The sequence below is a fragment of the Poecile atricapillus genome, chromosome 1 (genome assembly GCF_030490865.1).
Source record: "Poecile atricapillus isolate bPoeAtr1 chromosome 1, bPoeAtr1.hap1, whole genome shotgun sequence".
In the NCBI taxonomy this organism is placed as follows: domain Eukaryota; kingdom Metazoa; phylum Chordata; class Aves; order Passeriformes; family Paridae; genus Poecile; species Poecile atricapillus.
Window position 1 is genome coordinate 163,913,681 of NC_081249.1, and position 23,297 is coordinate 163,936,977.

Consider the following 23,297-nt stretch of genomic DNA (forward strand, 5'->3'; position numbering starts at 1 on the left):
CATTCCAGCCTAGTACAAACATTACTTCTTCAAGAACCTCTGCATCACTGTAGACAACTGAAAATTGGAACTAGAAAAGCAAAAGTTTATTGTAAGAAGGATGCCAAATAGCCTTCAACAAATTTTAAGTAAAACATTTCAACTTTCTAATGAAAGCAGGCGTCAGCTTGGATTCCAGATTAATGGTTCCAGAAAAAAGAAAAAAAATAAGAGTGTTTGTTTCAAGCAGTGACAACAGAATTTAGTAAACAAGCTCAAACTGAAGTTGAAGTAAGAAGAAAGCACATGAGATAGGGAAAGTTGTCAGGGACTGTATGCAGGACTAAAGATGTTATTTCATATAAATATCCATATCATCACTGCTTTTTTAAATACAGCTTAAAAGAGTGGGAAAATGTACCTATATTCTTCCTCCTATCCTTAGAGCAAGCACCACTTGCCATATTTAAGAGAAGTCAACACACATTAAAGATGTCAATGTACATTTGTTCTTACAGAACAAGCTTTAGATCCACACGAAGATTATTACACTTTCTAGTACACATGACCACACATTTATGCATCTCTGAAGATTCTTCACAAGACATTTATGGCTGCTCAACAATGAACTTGCTCGCACATGATGGTGATGAGTTTTTGAAATTACAGTTGAAAAAAGAAACATATTAATAAAAAATATCTCAGTCAAGACTGTCAAAATGTCAAAGACCCAAAATGATAGAGGAAAAATTAAACTGACATCATAAAAATCAGTGGTAATAACTGCATGACAATTGTACATAAATGTGAAAGGTGATTCGTTTTTTCACTCAGTCACCTAGGCCTCCTCAATAGAATTTACTTTAGAAATGAATATTTAAAATTACACTCAACTGAAGGTCTAAACCAAATGTTGTCAGCCCCAACGCATCTACAAAACTGGCAAGCACACACAGGAATGCTACAGTAGCAGAATGTATTAAAGTCACTAATCACTAAGCAGCAAGAAGGGAATATGCTTCAACAAGAGCAGTTTTTAAGCGTGTTCTAACATTTTTAATTTTTCTGTTTTTTCAGTATGCTGAGCTGTTTTGACTTATATTCAGTGCTGACAGAAATATGACTGATACATGGGGTATAATAAACTAAACATGAATTCACATCACTTATGGCTCTATAAAGCTGCAGATGGCTACTAGATAGACTAACTACACCTGAAGATGTTAAAATTTTGTTTCCCTTACCTGACATATCTGCTGAGTCTCCTGTAATGGAAAAGCAGCAGAAAAATAATTAGATCAGAAATGAGATAAGTGCTAAAGAAAAATATATGCCACATTCAGTGTAATTTCTTAACACACACCTTGATCTCATCTTTTTGCATTGCAGCAGAACCACTACTGGTGTTAAAGATGAATAATTACTGATAAAAAAGGTCACATCAGAAATAAATCATAGAATGAATATATTGAATGAATGAATATATTTTGATTTCCATTTTGAGATACAAAACTAGATTTTGGTGTATGTTAGGTCTCTTTCAGACAAAGTAAATGAAAAACATTTTTTTCATGTCATTGATATTTTAACAAATTGAGAAAAAATGCTAAGTAACATTTGAGTGCCTGAAGATTCAACAAATATTTTGAAGATTTAAATCATGACTGTGACACTATTTGTGCCAACCATATCAGTAGGAAAAGAAGCAGCTGTTTAGTATGTTCTTTATAGAGTATATACAATCCTTAACATCACTTCAAAATAAAAAAGTAAGTAGTTTTGAGATATTTCACTTCCAGCTTATCTTTCGTTCTCTTCTTAAAAGTATATGTAATTTTTAAGTGTCATCTGTCCCTAATGTGTATGCTTTAATTCACATAACAAAGCAGTTAGAATTGTTCTACTACTAGTTGATGTAGAAACAATTATGAAAATAAAAAAAGGATTAAGTCTTGTGTTTTGTTTTGGGTAAGATGAACACTGTAGAAAAAAAATCTTCACATATGTCCTGTACAGAAAGGCAAACAGGGCCAGATTAAGAAATATGATGAAAAAGCAAATTCTCAAAGACAATACAAGGTTTGTAATTCCTGCAAATGTTCTTTGCAGTCAAACCATAGACAAAAATCTGCTGATGATTTTTTCCATTTAAATAATTTCCATTAAAAAATTGTTTAAAATGATGTGAGGCAAGAAACTCACCAAGAAAGGAAGCTATTTTAGCTAAGCAGTTAATATTATCAGTGAGTCAATTTTAATGAGACATGCACCTAAAAATCCAAAAGACACAGGAAAGCTGGTAATAAACTCTGCAGAACTGATTGGATTTATATGAAGCCTCTTGAACAAACCTGAAGGGGGAAAAAAGCTATTTTTGGCTGAAATCAAATAAGGGGTTTTTTTTATGTACTCTATGCACTGAAGAAAATAATGTGGGTTTGAGTCTGCTGAGAACCAATGAAAGTTATGAAAACTATAACCAAATTGTAGGGCTACAAAAATCACTGTTCTACAAAATCTAGAAGCAGAAATTTCTACCAGTTATGCTAACGCAAAATGGGAATTTTTTTCTTTAAATGTCACTATGAAATATATATATGTTTTCCCTCTAAATTTCAATTTATCTGTAGTGAACACCATTAGGATTTTTGTACTGTCTGGAATACTAAGACTATATCATATCCAACCACCAAGTAGGTATTATAAATCTACCTGATGAGGTAAAACCTACATAAGATTGACATGTATTTTAAGAAATGAAGGTTAGCTCTATTCAGCTTCTTTGGAAGGGCTATAACTCTTTGGAAGGTCTAACGCAAGCTGATAGTTCAATACAACCAGACTAATTTAATGGGGCTTAAGATTTCTGAGAAAATCGTTTTGATAATACTCCAAACAGAAGTTAATTTTAATCTTTCATGTCTCAATATTTTTGTCAACTTTATTCAATTACACTCAAGGAACATTTAAAGAGGGCAGGTAACTGAGTAGCACTCATGCAAACGGAGATAGCATAATCAAATATTTTTGTGATTTATCATGGATTTACAAGGCCCTGGTTGCATGCTGTTATGTTAATTCTTTTTACAAAAATACAAACATACCTACTTGGCCAGTTGCCACTATGTTGGTAAACTTGGGGTGCTGATTCACAGTGAGGCACAAAATATCATCATTGTGTTCCTGGTAAAATGACTGAGAGCCTAAAAAATAAGAAAAAAATCAAACCCAAGTTCAAATTTAATTAAAACATTTCTACACACATAGACATGGCTAATGTTTGAAAATTTTATAATATTTGCTAGAAAACAGCATTATGGTCATGTTGCATTTTGAAGAGTAAAACGAGAAAACAGAAACTCTTAATTTTTTGTCTTGACTTCAACACACATCACTCAGTAACTCCAAACTATTCCCTCATGTTTTCCACATCAAGTTTTTAACTATCTCAGAAACAAATGGCATTGCGTATTTTTATAAAGGTCTAAGTTATCTAAACTCACTTTATTGAGTTTTTTGGGAAGGAATGTATGTGATATAGATGGCTGAAAAGTAAACCAAATAAAAATATTAACTTGTATAAATACAAATATATTAATATAATATATATTATATATATATAAACATATAACATAGTATAATTGATAAAATTATGTAGCTATAAAATAATAGGCATATAATACATAATTATTATATAATATAATAAATATATTAATTAATATAGAATATTAACTTATTATTAGAGAAAAAAACTTAAATTCCAATTAGCCCATTGTTCAGCTCTTTTAGTTTCTCTGATCACTTCAACATGAAAATTTTAGCAAGATAAAATTTTAATACCAAAAAACCAAATCTTTACTTCCTTTAAAGCTCAATCACCAGGAACATTTCAGTGCACTTGTTTGCTTATGCAGTTATTGTGAATATTCTCTACATACTGAAACTTTAATAATAAATAATGAATCACAATTAATTAACAATAAACAACACATAATATTTTTTCCACATATTTTTTACAATATTAAAGCAAATTAGTTACTTTACAAACTGTAACTCCATGTGTGTGAAGAAACATTTTTCCTCCAGTGGGTTTTTTCCTACCTGTTGCCACGTTATACAAGATCCCAATAGATGCAGTGTGATAAATTACATCAGCACCATCATTCAAATAGTGCACATTGTTCCTGCAGTCCTTGCCTCGATACCCAAACACCAGCTCCAAAATTAGGTCCTAAAGAAAGATATCCTCATCAATGGACATTCAAAACCTTAAAGCAGTTATGAACTTAATAATCTTCTGCTCATTCTTGTCACTCACAGCTGTCTCATCCTTTCACACCTCTCAGGGGATGCTGCAGAATGTGCATATAATACACATAGATATATATATATATATATACTGAAAGAGATACTCATACACTTGCACATAAAGTGTAGTGAAGAATAAAGTTCTTTTAATGCAGAAGACACTAAGAAACAATGAATGACAAATGCTGCTCCACATCTTAATTCCAGCCAGCAAGTAGAAACCTAAATTACAGCCTAAAACTTCTAAAGTGCTGATGTCAAAAAGCTGTTTATTATGCTACACAAAATATTTTGCAGAATCAACAATATTTGGGTTGGTAGAGAACTGCACTTTCTAAGGTTAGATGAAGTTTTTCTTCAGATTAATCAAAAATTGGTATATTTATTTGCAATTGCCATCACAGGTGCCAAAGCTAAACTCATCATTAATAGAACTTTTAAAATTATTTTTAAAACCCTTATCAGTGATATTTTTAATGAATTTTTAAAATAAATTTGAAGAAGATTGGAATAAAAAATGCTTAATTTTATTAGCAACAATACACCCTTTAAGAACCCAATTATCTAAACAAGACATCCTGCTTACTACAGCCAGTTCTAAGGTTTCATGATTACTAAGAATTGAGTTATACTCCGTTTAATTTGCAAGAAAAAGAAATATAGTCTTCTTTTTATTTACAAGAAAAACTTCTCTCCTACTTTTTCTGCTATTTACCCACTATTCAGTATTTCCACCTTTGATATACTTAGAATAAAACAATCATTTGATGTGTCCACATGTCAATTTCTGGCAAAACAAAATCCTAAAGGAAGAGAAGAGCAGCATTTTTCTTACCTCTATAGGTCTCTTTTTTTTCCCCACATTATTTGTCTGAAGTTTCTCCGGCTGTGGCAATGCCCTACTAACTGGTGGTCTGAAATAAAGAACTGTGAATAAGAGAAGGCTGTCCGTCACCCATTCCATACTAACAGTACCTTCCAACCTGCTAATGCATAGGGAAATCTTATAGCCCTGTCACACTCAACTTATATTCATACTCATCTTTAAAAGAAATACCTCTGTCAAAGGAGAAAGACAAAACCTAAAAATCCTTTGTTTAACATGCTAGGTTTTCTAATTCTTCCACAGTCCATGAGGTTAATGCAAAAGCTTGTTTTAAAATGACTCACCACTTTTAAAATAATATTCTTCGCTTTTTCCAGCTATGGTTTCAAGGTACTTTCATTTCTTTGCAGCTGTTTTACTGATTAGAGGCTTCACTGATTAATCTAATAAAGCCTCTGCCCACATGACTCTAGCAGACCTCTACCTTTTCCTATTTTGAAACAGTTTCTAAAGAACAACAGATGCACCTGCCCATTCACTCTTACATAACTGAAATGAGATATTGATCAAAGCTTACGTGGAAGTAAACCAAGACCATGCTGCATAACTTATGCTCCACTGTTCTGAATTGCCCAGATTTAATTAGAAATATCAATTAGATATGTTTAACAAATATCCATAACATCTTTCACATTACATTCAACTGTACCTATACAAAGAAACACACAAATAAATAAGATTTATTTATTAAATATATGCAACTATTCCTGGTAATTTGCAGGAGCATTGATTATTGATTCTATAGATACAGCACTTGTGGCTGTGATTTAAGCTTGATCTTTAAGAGGAACAATTAATTTAAAAATAAATTCTATGTATAAATTCAGTGATATCCAAATGATTTAATCCAGTATGCAGTGTAATAAACTAATATCAGACATGAAGCAAGAGGTCTCTTTCACATTCTTTTTTAGTATGAAATACTTCTAATCTCATCTCTGCTCAAGTAACGACTTTGATTCAAAACAATGACTGTCTCTTCTCAGAATGAAAGGATATGATTTGTTTGTACACTGTGTATTTTGAATGACAGGTGAAAAGTATTTTTTCAGTTATTCAAATAAAATATCATTTTCTTAGATTTACTTCATTTTCCCTGCCTAATTTTAGTGCAAAACAGCTCACTCCAGAATGCTTCAAAGACTTTAAAATTTTAATTTCAGATTTGTCATTGAAAACTCTGCAACAGCCTCATTATTGTTCCTCTAGAAGTTACCAAAACACAGCGTAAAAAGCCCTTCTTCCACTTGTCAGCCTCATATTTGACCCAGAGCACTCAAACCTCATCTCTTTCCTCCTCTCCTACCCTAGTCCTAATTCACTTATGTCCATGTAACACAGAGGGAAAAATGAGTTGGAGGGGAAAAAAAAGGAGAAAAATTAAATATAGCAGAACATATTTGAAGTTTGAAGAAAGCAGCAAAAACTGAAAGGACATGGTTCCAACAGAGGTTTGTGTTACTGGAACTGAATATTTCTCTGCTGCTTGGTTCTACAATGCAGCATTTTTATAACATTCGCTGTCTGTAAATCCCTTGTGATAGATTTGAGATAGATAAATGGGAGAAGAGGTAAAATAATCTCACATTTTACAACTGCTTGAGAAGATCATCTCTACTTAAAGGCTCTACAGATACAAATACAGGTTGAAATCATCCTTAAGTAATCATTAGAGTACATTCACATTTGTCCATTACCACACAACAGAATAAAGTGAATGTACATTGGTTAGGTAAACTTGAACACTTTTACTCATCTGCATTATCTCACAGGTCACCTAAACAATTTATCTAACTGTCTGTCCAGGAAAGATGAATTCTATATTAATCCAGAGCAGTGGAACTGAAAATTACAAGTATGCATGTATTTCCTTCCCAATTAAATTTCAAGATAACAACTTGAGCATTTAAAAACAGGAGTGTTGAAAGATATGAGAATACATTTTCCAAGTCCTTTTTTAAAGGTGTGAAAGCTGAAAATAATTTAAATTTGCTATGTAATGTGCAGCAAAGTATCTAATGGCATGTACAACGCACAGTGGTCATACACCTGTACGCAGAACTCACTGCATGCTCAAAAACTGTGTGGAAAAGATGGGAAGGAGAGCATGAATAACATGTTGGGGTGAATTCATGTATGGATAGGGTCAGTTTTAGCATGGGGAAGGAGAGTTCCAGCCATCTATCATAAGGGAGATAAATACCTCAATATTGGCACTTTATTTCCAACATTAAAATAGATTTGGTATATAAATTTTAATATTTCTTGTTATGAAACCATAAAAATTGAGTGCAAGCATTTTGAAGTAGTTTCTGAAACACAAAAATACCGTGTTCACAGTTTTAGACATAGCTTAAATATTTACTACCCATTTTTGTATGATGTATTTCATTCCATAATTTCCTCATTGTTACTGAGTATCTAAAGTTACTAATGGAACAAGGAGTGATTTTCTGTTATATAGCATATGTAAATCACCACCAATTCTTTGAGATCTGCGGTAACTTATAACAGTGTGATTTACAATATTTATTTCTGATTTAAAAATACATGTATTATTTTTGGCACAATTTCATAGAGCAAATTACAGTTGTTGGTACAGAAGAAAAAGTCCCTTTGCACTACTCTTTAGCATGAAGTGCTCTGCACTGCCCTCCCCAAAAGGTAGGCAAGCATAAAGTATAGAATGAATTTTGAAAGTAAGGAGGACTTCTTTCCATTTACCCTTGGCAAGTTCTTCAAAGTCATTTGTTACACTTTACAGAGGTCTGGTTTCCATTAGAAGATAATGAAGACTGGTAGTTTCTAAATAGTACTTCTTGACAAAAATGACTTATAATTATTTTCATGTGTCCTATGAGCAGCAGTTGCCAGTTTATACTCACTAATGCAGATACAGGGAATCTAATGCTTAAATAATGTAGTAGCATATACACCTTGACATATCAGGTGAGACTGTCAAATCATCACATGCAAAACAGCTGTCCACTAGGGGGCTGGAAAGAGGGCTAATCTTTATATTTTTATAAATATTACTGAAAAATACTACTTGTGAAACATAGGAAAGTATAATAGTTTATGGAATTTGAGTTCATATTAGTAGGTAAAACTATCTAGCTTATTGTATGAAACAGAACTACAATGAATATATAAAAATTTCTGTTTTTTCATACAGCAATATTCTGAAGAGTGATAGGTGCATGGTATGGCACCCAACATGACAGATGGCTTTTTAAGGAAAATAAATGGGAGGTGGCAGTAAAAGATGAGCTAGATAAGAAAATAAAAGCATTACCTGGAACCTCTTTTCAGCAGCAGATGGGAAAGAGAAAAGGATTACTTATACAAGTTTGGCTAAAATTTATGTGCCAGTGAATTTTTCATATAGGTAATTATTGCTGACTTCCTGGTTTGTATACTTCTTTTTACAAGGGGATTATTCACTTAATGGACTATACAAATCTATTATTTGTAGAGAAAACTCCCATTCACTTAAATGGGAATTATGAACATGTGTTGGGATGAGAATATAATTCTTTGGAATAACTCTACTGTAAATAGAGAAAGAAAGCACAAGCAGAACCAAAATCCTCTGAACTATACCAAGTGTTTAGAGTCAGCTAACACAACACCTGACTAACTCAAAGACAAGTTGTGCAGGTTTAACTTCCTGAAATAAGCTGATGGATGGAACAGTCAACTCACTATTAAATACAGATGTTCAAGTTCAGTCACAAAAATACATTCATTTATAGTAAAATAAAATTATCTCAGCTAATCAGAATGTGTGGGGTACTGATATGTACTATTTTTTTATGACTACTTAATTCAGTTTATGTTGATTGAAGATACTTTGTACTGGATGGGTTTCCTCAGTCATTTATGATGAAATACTCCTATATTTTGGCTATACACTTTGTCTAACCAAAACCCATTATTAATAATTATAGCATACGGGCATGTACAGATTATTTCCTAATATTGCAGTCAATGGCACACAATTCTTCAAGGAGTACAAAACTCAAATACCTCCAGATATTTTTCACAATAAAGCAAGGACTACTTGGATTCTGTTGATAAAACCAATCTACATAGTTCATAAACCAAATGCAAATCTTCCAATTCTTATCACTGGGCCATGCGATCATTTCTCTTGACATTTCCCTTTTAGTTGCAAAGTGAAGAGATTTTTTTTTCTTGCATTCAAAATTGAGATTATTTGATAAGCCTTTATACTTCGGTAACTGGCTTTTTCACTTCTTCAAAGACATGGGTTTTAGCCCACCTCTGAGAGGAAAAAATAATTACCTCAAACTAGTAAAGGGAGACCATTCTTTTCCATCATATTGTTCCAGTCTACAGTTTGCAAAATATGTAACTAATAATAACTAAACTTATGATTGGAAAGAATGACTTCTGAAATTTCAGGGTTTTCAGTCCCAAGGTTAATGCTTTGCACCAGTGTACATTCCAATGGACAAAAAAAGCTGGCTTAAAAAAACCCTATTTTCTAAAACTGGGGGGTTTTTTAAGTTAAAGTTAAATTAAAAAAAATCTGTAATCTAATTTATTCTACAAGTATGGGAAAAAGAGAAGAAGCTGCTGGTGTAAAGTCACTTGCTATTTTTCCCTTTTCATTTTTACTCCTGGCTTCCCCCCTCTCCCAAATCACACAAGTTTACAAAATGAAAGAAAATAAAGATTTTTTTTACAAAAAGAGCTCTGGAATTTGTATTATTTATATTCATATCACAAGTCACTAGACTGGCAAACAAAAGTGGAATTGCATTCTGTTCATTTATCCAAAATATATATGGAAGATGTCTGTATTAAATCTCAGAATTTCTCCTTCAGTGGCAATTACAAGGAGATAGTTGTGAAACATAAAAATGTTTCATTTCAATAGCTCCCTTCCTCTCTCATTCCACTGGAAGCACAGTTCAGATTTATTTACTGTGTGTATTGAATACAAAAAAATAAATCTTCCCTTGTCAACCTGTAAAGGACTAGTTTGTAAACACATTTTTAGGTTCCTTCCTATTTTGAATACATAAGGATCTAAAATAAGCTATCTATTTTTGCATCTGTCAATATGTGACTATACATACAAAAAATGCTCAAGAATAAAATTAATTAATTAATTAATTAAATCAGAGGCAGTTTTGCCACAACAGCTGGTTGAGAGTTATATCTGGGAATGTATCCAGAGCAGCAAAGGAATTTTCAAAAAATATAAGCTGCAGGGGTCTTTTCATGCAGGAGATCTCAGCACATGAAGTAATGGTTTTATCTGCTTGCAAATCTTTAAAACTGATGGTGATAAAATTTTATAGAAGCTCCTGGTTGTTTATTTTTGTGATCTCTTGGTACAGCCATTCGTCTGTAAGGTACATTAATCACAGCACTGCCCCTTTCACAGCCACAAACAGCCAGCTTCAGGGAGTGTAAGAACAGAGTAAGAATGGAGCATTATTCTCCAGAGGCATCTCCCAACCTTCAGTGCTGCACAGTTCAGGCAGTAGCTGAGTCAGAACCATTTTCAAAATCAACCATGATAGACTTTTTTTCTGAGTAATTTACCTAGCACAAAAATGTACTGGGAAAGAATTCTTAGTAAAGGAAAAAACCATTTTCAAATGTATTTTGTGCTGCTGAGTATCCATAATGCTATTACACAACCAAATTACACACACAGTACTCATATTTTTCACATAAAAATATTTGCTATAAACATTATTATTCAGAAATGATAAATAATTCAAATTACAGACTTAAGTGCTGCCTCACAGCAGTGCCATTCCGTGTTTCCCATAAAAGTTAAAATAAGTTTTCCAATTTCAATGATAAAGCATGGTAATTTCACTGCTAGAGAATAGTATTTCATTAATAGAGCTGGTGTTTAATGCTGCAAACAAACCTTAGACCAACTGAATCTGAATGAGATCTTGATTCCACAGGGGCAGCTCAGTCTGCAAGTCTGCAGGTTGGCCTGAGGATTTGTCATGCTGCAAATTTCACAGCATTTTTTTGTATATGTATATGTTCTAAATAGAGCAGGTGCAGAAGTTCATAAGCTAATGCAGGCACCTTCCCTAGGGGCTCCCATATGAACACGACGTGGAACAGCAGCTCAGATCCTCGAGCAGCACAGGTGCACTGGCAAATGCTGCAGCCAAGGCAGGAATGCTCCCTTCACCCACGAAGCTGTAGTGGCTCCAGCCTGATGCTGCAAACACTTAGGCAAGCTCTCAGACATGAAGTCAAGCTGCTCCTTAGCCACTCCGAAGTATCGAGGAAAGGGGGATGAGGCTTGATCACCTCCTCCCAAATACTCCAGCATTCACTCATGTCAACTCAGAGTTAGAACTGCACTTATGTTTTGTCCCTTAACCCTTTTCTACCCATTAACAAGCTACTCTTTACTATTAAAGAGGTAACTTCACTTCTTTTGCAAATTGTAACTACTTTCCCATGCAGCTTAAATTATTAAAATGCATTTCATCCTGGACTTCATGTACATGAACTTACCTTACTACCCCCTGCCTTCATAGGAAGCAAAAATAAAGAATTAATATAAAATCAAAATTAGTATCTATGACAGTACATTTACCAATCTTACACAATATTAACATCAGAAAAGAAGTTCAAATACATACAGTAACCATAATCTGGTTTTATTCTTCACAAAAAAATTTCTTTCAAGTCTTAGGGCCCCAAACTTTTCAGCAATGCAGAATTCTTTCATGATCTTTTTTTGCATTGAGTCACAATTTAATTACCTTACTACAGAAATAATTTTTAGTAATTTATCTGAAACTGAAAAACTCAGTTCACTCAACTTCCAGAAACACAAGAGGTTTACAATTTCATTAAAAGAAAAAAAATCTTTAATCAAAGCTTTCATACCGTGCACATTATTTCTTTTTGATTTCCACATCAAATACATCACATTAAAAAAGAGAAAGACCACTTCTCATAAATGCAAGACAGGGAACCACTGCTTTATACACAGGCTTTATTCACTCTCTCCTACAGCACACAACTTAAGAAGCAAAAGATGATATGAAACTCCTACAAAAGTCACGCTGCATTTCCCAACAAGGGTATCACAGACCTGTCCAGCTTCACTGTGGAACGAGGCTTGAGCATTGCCCCAGAACTCCTCGCATTCCTGCAGAACTTTCTACTCCCCTATTTCACCACATCCTTACACCCTGTTACACCCTCCTGCTTTCCTTCCTTCGCTCTCTTCAGTATTAGCGTTCCCCAATTGCCGTATTTGGAATCTCTCCTGCCTTTCTCCCCACAAATACAGTTCACATCTAGTTTATGGACAACAAACAACTTCCAGGGTCCCGTGCTCAGCTGCAGATTCTACAACAGATAATATTCTAGAGGTTATAAATCGTTTTTGTTCTTTTTCATCTACTTTATATTCTGGGTTTATTGTAGTCTGCTCCCCATCCCATTGTCTTCTAAAGCATACAATAGTGAACAAAGATATAAAACTTAACACTGCAAAGCAGCCAACTTAATTTTCCAAGATTCATTAACAAAAACTGCAGAACCACTGTGGACAGAATATGTCAAAGGTAGAAATTATGTGGAGACTGAAGCAATGCAAGGAGCAATTAGAATTAAATTCATCAAAGCAGTTTGCTGGAAGAACCAAAAAATGGAGAGCTGTCCTTCACTAAAACAATTGTACAGGCTTATACCTATAATGCCATTGCTAACTACCAGTCCGTATTTCAGTTTCAAAAAAACACATTATTAAACACCAGCAAATAACTCAATCATCTCAAGGAACTCCCCAAACATAAAAATATGCATACACAGTTTGTAGTCTTTTGTGCTCTCTGAAAATAGATCGTCTAGTCCTTTGGGTCACCTTTCTTTTTTCTTCAAAGAATTATTTAGATTATTTTTATCATACCCTTTTAAGTGAAGAATTATATATTCCAATATAATTTTGTTGTACTATTATCTTTTCTTGGTTGATTTCTAGAATTGTAATTTAGTAATTACCTTTCATCTAAGGTTGGCTCCTTTTGTTGCAGATGAGGCTTAATTCCAAACATTGGTCTAATGTTTGTTGATAAGGCTTTGATGGTGTAATTAATTTCATTTTCCCTTGTCACATCACTGTCATAACCTAACAAAACCAGAGGGAAGAATATCAAACCAAAATAAGGTATAAGAACAACAATGTAATCTTAAATTGTACAGATTTCAGCAATGTACTAAATTACAAAAACAATTATAGCATGGATTATTAGTAACATAAATACACAACAGGAATAAAGCAGCTGGGAATAATGAACACTGTTAATTAAAAACATTAAAAAAGATTTCCCTACAATATCTTTGAGGAAAAAAAAAAATTTTATAGAGTCAAGAGGCTTTAAAAGCTACCCGAGTTCTGCTTGGTTGGCTATAACTACAATCACTAAAAAAGAATCTCGCTACCTGACACTGTAAGATTCAGTGTCTGGTTGTCCTCGGTTCCAGGATCCATCCATTACCATGGAATCTATAGGTCTGCACAAGGTTCCTACACAGTGCTTAGGGACAGTAAGGCACATCAAGATGATGTTTATTATAGTAAAATAAATGTGTGGGAAAAGCTAAGTTGTGACAGGGTTGTTACTTACTCTCCATTATTTTGTTTTTTCAAAGATATAGACTACTAATGCCAACAATGTGAATAGTTCTTAACTCTGAAATTAACAGGACCTGACCAAACTTCTGTGGGTAAAGAGGTCAATGTCTTTTCCTGTAAATCTTCACAGACCTCGCTCTCTTCTAGAGTACTTTTGAACATACAGCTTAAGAGGGTTCTGTGTAAAGCAGCTGAGCCTAGGGAAGATTATAGGGCTAAGATGTTATAGCAGGTCTCAAGCAGAGGTTGAACAGAAACTCTGAAGATTGCAATTTTTGACTAAGAAAGCTAAAGCTGATAAGTCCTCCTATAGGCAATTAATTTACTTTGTGAATGTACTCTTCAGTACTTTCAAGAGAGACTGAGTAAAAATAATTTTCCAATAAATGTTTAATATGTGCCCAATATTTAATGTATTTCTTTGCTAATTTAGCATGTTTTAGTGACAGCTGAAGTTAATTTATTACACAGAACTATTTAATGAGTAGCAGTGATAGTTTAAAAATGCTTGAACACTGAGGAATTGACAAGGAGGAAAAACTGGACTTGGGAGAAGAGAAAACAAGCCTGGAGGCTCATAAACCCTTGGAATTATAATGTGAAAAAGAAAACGTAAGTATGGAAAAACCAGAAGAAGTTAATGCTACAAAATAGAATTAACACTTTGTAACCACTGATGCTGTGACCTTGAATTAGATTTATAAACATCAGTCTACTTTAATCTGTTATGCTTCCATGTTATGGAAGCAGATGTTATTGCATCAAGATAAGTATGATCTCACATTATACAGATTTCAATATAATTTCTTTAGAATTAGTGACCAAATTTAAACTGTGATGATTCTATTTTAAATATAGATTTTGGGTAGCTAGGTATAATTGATACTTAATATTTTTCACTTAGAAGATATCAATAGTCTGTTTATGTACTCTGACTCAAAGCAGTAACTCAAACACTTCATTATCATCTTCTTCACAGCAGTCCTTTCCCCAAAACAAAATTTTATTTAACATTTTTGAGGAGTATTTGCTACTGAAGACAGAAAAAAATCGATAAATTATTTCTAAATTTGTAGTTTTCCATTAATAAAATCTTCTTGAAATAGCATAATCCAGCTAGTTGCATAAATTATTACTGACCTCCGTCTTCTTCAGAATCTAGATCAGACTCCTCACTGTCACACTGCCTGCTGTCCCGATGTCCTTCCATCTCATAGGTCCACAGCATTAAGGAGGTGTCTGCTCCCCCAACAGTGACCAGCAAACCGTCATCGTAGGTCCAACGGACATTCGTCACATGGGTACTGTGAGCAACATACCTCTTAAACTTCCCAAACTTTCCCTAAGAAGGGGAAAAAGAAGGCAAACATCAAATTCATTCAGTCTGCTAGACAAAACTAAAATGAGTTGCCAGTGGACAATGACATCATGCTCTTTACAGCTCATGCTTCAGCTGTTCCGTATTTCATATGATTGTAACACAATTTGCCAAGCGCCCTTCCTATAGCAACTTCATGAAATGTTAACCTTATCTTCATACCAAGCATGAAAGGACTTTAGTTTATAAACAGATTCCAGCAATAAACACTGGATCGCTTTTCCTAAGAGAGACAATAATCTAACTGAGTTGGAATAAAATTCTCATAGAACATTTTGAGTCAGTACTTGTGCACTGTTACCATCCTTAATATGGCAACATTTCAAAATTGAAGACACATTTACCACCAAATATACAGGAAAACTAGAGGTATTTGAAGAGCAGGAAAAATACCATGTGCTTCGGGAATGGCTTTTCTATGATGCGTGATTAAATAATATTAAAAGTCTTCATCTTAGGAAAAAAATTACCAATATTGGGCAGAATTAAGGTCCTTAAAATCATGAATTAAATCTAGGTGAGAAACGCATGTTCATTGTCTTCCAAAGCATTCTCTTTCTTAAAGATTTTTCTATTAATTTGCCACAGTCAGCAGCAGGACACTGCATGAGATGGCTCTACAGTCTGACCTGGAATGCTCATTCTTACTCATTGCAAGTTTAACGCTCTGCAAACTGCATTAATTGCAGTATTATTGCAGTGTAATGCTAAATCCTTTCTTTGATCAAAATGAGAAAAATATAAATGCATTATTTTCTTCTGAGTGATAAATTTTCACAGCTTTGAGAAGGTAGATTTATTAATAAATATTTTCCATAAACAGCTGAAAATTACTTACTTTAGCAGGGTATCGAAACAATTTCACAAATCCAAAATCATCTCCTGTGGCCAATACTTTACTATCACTAGTGAGGCATGAAGCAGTTACATCTGTGACTTCACCAATTATTGGCCAAATCCCTTCACAGCAAGAGCCCAAAACACTTGTCCATGATGCCCAGCCAATCTTTTCTACCTACAAAAACAATTCATTTGAGACAGAGCATACTTCTTAGGCATTTTTCTTCCATACTCAATTTCAAGAAAAAGTCCTTGCACTGAAAGATACATCTAAAAGATAGTATTTTAATATATTAATCACTCATTTTTTTACCATTCAGAATTTTATTTGAGACCTGTAATTTTACTTGTATGAACTTTCAATTCCAAAACCTAAAGAAGTGTTTTGAGATTTTTTACCTTAGCTACCCTTTCAGGGTAAAGAAAACAAGTTATATTTTCGAACACTGCCTTTCAATACTATGGAAAATATAATTTGGAAATTACCCATTTTTGCTCTCTGCTCTATATCTGAGAAAACAAAATTATATCTGCAATATACTACTCTTGCCTATATGTACTATGTAAATTGAACAACTCTGTTATATAAAGGCAAACATGAGGTTTTTCACAGCAAGGTGAGGGCTAAGTAATCTGCAATAAGTTTTCAAAGGTGTTTAAGTACCAGAAAAGACGTACAGAATTCTAGTGAGATTTTCATGACTCAATCAGTCTGTTTCTCTTAATAGAAGAAAAAAAATATTTTATTATTTAAAAAGTTTAAAATTATAAGTTTATACATCATTCCTTCTTAGGTAGTATAGATAGCTGTATCATAACTCTAATTTAACAAACAAGTTAAGAAAGCAGTACAGTTCCTCACCTCCAAACTTGGAATAGTCTGCTTTTTCCCCCGAGGGGCTTCAAAAAACAACTGCTCTTTAGCACCAGTGTTGACTTGCAAAAGTTTTCCTATAAAACATATGACATACATATTGTATGTTAACATAGAAGATTCCATTTTACAAAAGGAAAAAAGAAAGGTTAGTTTGAAGTTTTTATTGCTAACAGCATTGCATCAATTATTTGTTTCTATTGGAAAAAGCTGCATACATAAATAACTGATCTGGAAGTATGGTCCTCTAAAGAGATCTAAGTCCTTTGACCCCTTAAATTCAAAACCCTTTGTCCTCTCTTTGAAAACTGTACTAATTCATTACTTTTCTCTCCTTATTATGGCTGTCCCATCAGGTAGTAGACAAAATGTACTGGGTGCAATTCAAAGCTTGTTTATGATAACTGGCTATTGATGTGTGTGCTCTTGGGATGGAGGTGATCTTGGCTGACCCCTAGGAGAAGGCTTCTTTACACCTTTTACTACTTCATTTCTGAGGGAAATTCTCAGTAATATTTCTGTCCTCTTCCTTTTCAAAATTCTCAAAGGAAGCTAACTTAGAACATTCTTTCAAAATAAATCAGAATGTTTCAAAATTGATTATGTAGAAGAATAAGGACATGAACAAATAGATTGCATAATTGCACAGCCTTGCTTTTTAATGAAACAGGACTAAATTTAGTATTTTAATTAATCACATATTAATACCCTGGAACAGAGGAAATCTGGTCATTCTGCTACGTGTGACAACAAGAATATGTATTCCTGAGCTACAGATACTACCACATGGTACAGTATATTATTAAAGCAGTAGAAACTTAGAATCATAGAATGTTTGGGGTTGGAAAGGACCTTAGAAACCATCTAGTTCAAACCCCTGCCATGAGAGCAAGCTGCTCAGAGCCCCATCCAGCCCAGCCTTGACCACCTTCAGAGATGGGACATTCACAGCCTCTCTGAGCAGGCCTTTCCAGTGCCTCCCCACACTTACAAGAAAGAATTTCTTCCTAATATCTAATCTAAACATATCCTGCTTCATCTTAAGGCCCTTCCCCCTTGTTCCATCACTAACTGCCCTTGTGAAGTTCAAATGATAAACAGGAAAGATTTTTTTTAAAATCCAAACAAACCAATCTATAGAGACAAACCATTTTACTTCAAATCGCACTACTTCTAAATATGCATTTGGCAGTAAAAATCATGGGCTTAATATTTATTCAGATGCTGTGAGAGCATATTCATTAGCTGAAGAATCAAATCTATCAGTGACACCACAAATCCATACTATACATGTACTTTATTAGTCTATAATGTAATCAATCTTCCAGTACATTTTTACAATGAATGCTGCTTACCTCTTATGTCCCAGTCCATGTGCGTGATATAGCTGGAGGCTCCCTTGCAGATTCCTACTCTTTTACTGCTCATTACATTGTAAATATCTACAAAGTTGTCACAGGATGCTACAGCCAAGTACTTTCCAGCCCCTAAAACACATCAGTACAAACACAAAATATTTTCAAAATGCTCTGCATATTAAACACAAGTAAGTTCTGGAATTTAGCTATATGCATCTTTGAATTCTTTGACATCAGCTTGCTAATTTATACATATTCCCCAAAAAACTGATTTTCATATCACATAATCAGCATGAAACATGCAACTATGATATCATTACAGTTTCAAACAATAAAAACCATCTGCCAAATTTTTAAGCGTTTATAGCATTCAGAGATGGTAAGACTTAGGAAACCAGAAAGCAATGTTGTATGAGAATTGCTATCAGTAATTTGCATCATATTTCTCCAACAGATTTTAACTGAAGCAGGCTGCAGGTTTTGGGTTCCTAAAATATTTGTTATCATGTTGGAAAAAAACATAGCCTCACTGGGACTGCTAAGGGGGGAAAAATAAGAAAAAAAATCGGCAGAAGTTTCTGGCACATCCGTTTCAAGTGCTCTTATTAGCTAACAGTAACTTCAGTGATGTGCCAAACTTATGCAGCTCATAAAGTGGAACCCTAGGGAGCTGCTGGATGTTCATGATTTAAAACTCACTGCAATATTCAGGAGGTTACTCTAAGCAAACTTATTCCAATAATCTCATCCTTAAACAAGCAACACAGGACTTTACGCCATGGTCTTTCAAAATGTTAGTATTAGTTTTGCTGACCTATTTTTTACATGTAAAAGTACTAAAAATCATAATTTTTATCTTTTAAATTTGATAAGCCTTACTTGAACAGCCTTGATACTAAAATTTGCATCTAAAAAGAAATCACTTACCAGGAGAAAATCTGATTTCTGAAATAACATCTTTCCTGTGCTGGAAAGAGACTAAATCCTCCAGAGTATCTGCATTAACTATCAAAAAACTTCCATCATTAAGACCAACAGCTAATGCTTTTCCATCAGGAGAAAAGCAGCAACATCTGCCTCCTACGAGAAATAAAGAAATTGCATTCAGATACATTTACAGTGCGTTATCCTTCTATCAGATATATTTTTCCATTAGTAAAGGAAAGCTATTCTTATACTATAAAACTTCTAAGGAAGTTTTCCAGATGCCACCAAAATAATTTCCAAGCTGTGATAGCATATGAACAGGTACACAGGCCCAGAATCTCAGAATTTACATATTAATTGACATCTGTTCTACATTAGTAGTACAAATTCATCACTATTGTCTGTATATTTTTAACTTGACCTCCTTCTCTGTATCTGGTGCTGCCTGTTTGTTCCCATTTGCTCTGAAAGGAGAACACAGCTGGAAAAGAACCTATGGGTTCACAGAATTCAGTTATTTACTATCACAATGAGACACTAAGCCATAGAATCCTTCCAATAAACATGCCAAGTGTTGTTTGAAAAACTGTTTAGTTTCCAATTTAAATTTATATATGGTCAACTTATATAGTTTTATTTTCATGCCAGACGTTTCTGTTAATATAAATATTTTCCCCTACTATTTGTTCTTCTGATTAACTTGTAGACAGCAACCCTTTATTAGATGGCTTCACCACAAGACTTTGCATTCATTATCCTGTAGTTCCTATCTTCATTCTCAACTTTCAGTTTAATTGCATTCAGCTGAACACAGATGGGAAAAGCACACCAAAAATATCCTGATTTTTGTCTTGTAATTTACATGAACGCTGCTATATGACTTGTGAAAAACACCTCACTATCACATGTAATTGCCACCCTGCAATCATCAACATCCTGAGTCTTCTGCTCTTTAAGTTACTCCTGACCTACACAGATATTTTTCTTACAGTCACTGGGTCTTGCCCTTTATCATTAATAAATATTACTTCAATTCCATTACTCAGTTTGCAGAACTATCCATTTTTTCTGGACAGTACACAGGAACTTTTAAGACTGCCAAAACATCTCAAAATGTGTCTCATCAGCAAATAGTCATCAGAGAAGTTTTTCAGCAAAAATGTTCTTAAAAATATTAAGAAATATAAGCTTTAGGACTTGAGCAGAGTTCACCAACTAGGAACTTTTTTGTTTAATCCCTGCTTGTGTGAGCATCTACATTTACTTTGTCAGTCTAGATCATCTTCAATTAAGCTTCCCCTTATGTTTGAATTAAACTGCATTGCTGAATTCCAAACAGATAAATCCTACTGTATTCCTTTATCTAGCAAAGCATATACAGCATTAGAAGCTTGTCATGGCCAGTCTCATCTAATCCTTAACAAATCACCTTATTTGATGTCATTTAAAACAGATTTCCCATCTGTCAAAAGAGATTCAATAATATCCTAAACAATAAGTAAAAATTTTATGACTTCTCTTTTCTTGACATTCTGGATGCTTCAAGCACTCACAAAGAAGAAAATGTCAACATTTTTTCCAAGATTTCTTCCAAAAATTTCTAGATACAAAGTCTCAAAAAAGCCTTGTAATATTATAAGCAACGTAGCATTTACGTAATTGACTCAACTTTTATTATTAATTCACTGACTTAAATAAGTTACCGTTGCAAATAATCTTCAGAACAGTACTACACAATTTTTGGTACAGATTCATTACCTTAAGGGCTACATAACTCATGAACATAGCATTAATAAAATAATTTGAGCAAAGAAAGGAATTTATTCTGCTTTCAAGCCCTGCTTTCAAAAGATTCATAATGCTTGTAAATGTCAATTGCATCAGTAAATATTTTTTCATACTAAGAATCTTACCCTTTTTCAATTTGCGAACAGCTAACATACAATGGCTGGGAGATAAATCCCATATTCTTAAGGTTTTGTCATCACTTACAGTGGCACAAATAGGTAAATGAGGATGAGTAGCTAGACCCCAAACTTCCCCCTCCATGTGACCCTGAAAAAACACAATTAATCAAATTTTATTTTAAATTTAAATATGAAACAATACATTTAAGCAAGTAAAAAAAAAAAGAGAACATGCATTATTTAGAAGATAATAAATATCTGAATAAAAACACAGAATGCCTGAAAAAATTCACTCTGCTACTCGTGCCAAATTTATAATAATTTGTTCTACAGAAAACTTCTGCAAAATGATCCTCACACAGATGTATGTCAATGGCAAGGACAGTGGGACTGAGTGCACCCTCATCATGACACTACGCCGAGCGGTGTGCTCGACTCGCTGCGGGGAGGGAGGGGATCCGCCCAGAGGGACCTGGACGGGCCTGGCAGGTGGAACCATGAAATGAAGCTCCACAAGTGCAAGGTCCTGCATGTGGGTCAGGGCAATCCCAAGCACAAACACAGGCTGGGCACAGAACAGACTTAAAGCAGCTCTGAAGGGAACTTGGAGGTTTTGGTGGACAACAAACTGGCAACGTGCACTTGCAACTCAGAAAGCAAACTGCATCCTGGGCTGCATCAAACGAAACGTGACCAGCAGGTCAAGGGAGGTGATTCTGCCCCTCTATTCCACTCTGGTCTGACTCCAGTACTGTGTCTGTCGCTGGAGTGCTCAGCACAGGAGAACGTGGACCTGTTGGAATGGGTCCAGAAGAGGGCCACAGAAAGGGTCAAAAGGCTGGGACACCTCTCTTATGAAGAGGCTGAGAGAGGAGGGGGTGCTCAGTCTGGAGAAGAGAAGGCTTCAGGGAGGACTTGCTGCAGCCTCTCAGTACTTAAAGGGGGCTTATGAGGAATAGGGGGATGTTTTTCAGTAAAGCTTGTAGTGACAGGACAAGGGTATTGGGTTTAAAGTAAAAGAGTGTAGATTCAGACTAGATAGAAGAAAGAAATTGTGTACAAGGGCAGTGAAACACTGGGAGAGCTTGCCCAGAGATGTTGCAGATGCCCCATCCCTAGAAACATCCAAGGTCAGATTGGATGTAGCTCTGAATAGTGTGATCTATTTGAAGATGTTGTTTAATGCAGGGGGTTTGGACAAGATGACCTTTAAAGGTCCCTTCCAACCCAAACTATTCTGTGAACTAGGTTTTTTCTTTACCTTAGGTTCTAATATTTTCTTTTAACAAATACAACTCTATATCTATTGCACTGGCCACTCAGAAACAGAGAATCCAGAGATTTTTACTTAACTATGAATGAAAATACTATGTTGATGCAAGGTGAAAATCTGGTTTTTTGTCAAGCTTAAAAAAATGCAGTTTGGTATGGCAAAACTTTTTTACATAATTACAAGTAAATTCTCAAAACAAATGCCAAGGAGACAACTTTTAAAAATAAGAGTAATTAGTACTCAGGAGAAGTTAATAAGGAATTTGGAGGAGGACCCACTATTTCATACACCTTTCTTATTCTTTCAAAACAGATCTATGATCTTAGTCTGTTTTGAAAGGATGAACTCATTGAACAAACTAGTAATGAAATTCTATGTTCTGTCTTGCTCATTAAGGAGTCATAATGGTCTAGTCTAACTAAAAGTGATTCATTAGTAGCTAAAGTGCTTTAAAGACTATTGCACAAGTCTTTACTTGAAAAATAAAATGATTTTTGTGGTATAACATATTTGACTGATATTTAACACATACCTGAACCAGCAGAGTTATTGGTCCACTTTTATCCACCTCCAGTATTTCACCATTCTTTGTGCCCACTAGAATATGACCATGTCCTAACGATATGGCACGTATAGAAGGATTATCTTCTAAGAGGAGACCTAGAACATTAAAATGTTAGAAGATAGGATTCTCAAGTATGCCTTAAAGAGGATTTTTCATGCTTATGCACATGATATTCTCACTGTAGAAAAATCTACTCAGTAAAAAACAGTGAAAAAATTCCTGCATGAGGCAACATGTCTGGATTCATTTGGGAGGATTTAGCAGTGCATCAAGAAGTTTAATCAGCCTGACTGTGCACGTGAAGTATCAACCATAACACCAATTGCTACCAATTATGGTA

The 23,297-nt window shown here is 34.3% G+C and overlaps 1 protein-coding gene across 1 annotated transcript in view; it reads right to left on the reverse strand.

Moving 5' to 3' along the window:
• Positions 1-23,297, reverse strand: part of EML5 (EMAP like 5) — a 94,298-nt gene that overhangs the window by 13,445 nt on the left and 57,556 nt on the right. Inside the window, exons 20-31 of the mRNA XM_058845060.1 lie at positions 22,925-23,052; positions 21,126-21,267; positions 19,213-19,365; positions 18,283-18,414; positions 16,916-17,004; positions 16,052-16,228; positions 14,976-15,177; positions 13,202-13,328; positions 5,123-5,201; positions 4,081-4,210; positions 3,084-3,182; positions 1,224-1,244 (exon numbers count right to left, since the gene is read on the reverse strand). Coding sequence (XP_058701043.1) covers positions 1,224-1,244; positions 3,084-3,182; positions 4,081-4,210; positions 5,123-5,201; positions 13,202-13,328; positions 14,976-15,177; positions 16,052-16,228; positions 16,916-17,004; positions 18,283-18,414; positions 19,213-19,365; positions 21,126-21,267; positions 22,925-23,052 — 1,479 coding nt within the window. The remainder of the gene's footprint in view (positions 1-1,223; positions 1,245-3,083; positions 3,183-4,080; positions 4,211-5,122; positions 5,202-13,201; positions 13,329-14,975; positions 15,178-16,051; positions 16,229-16,915; positions 17,005-18,282; positions 18,415-19,212; positions 19,366-21,125; positions 21,268-22,924; positions 23,053-23,297) is intronic.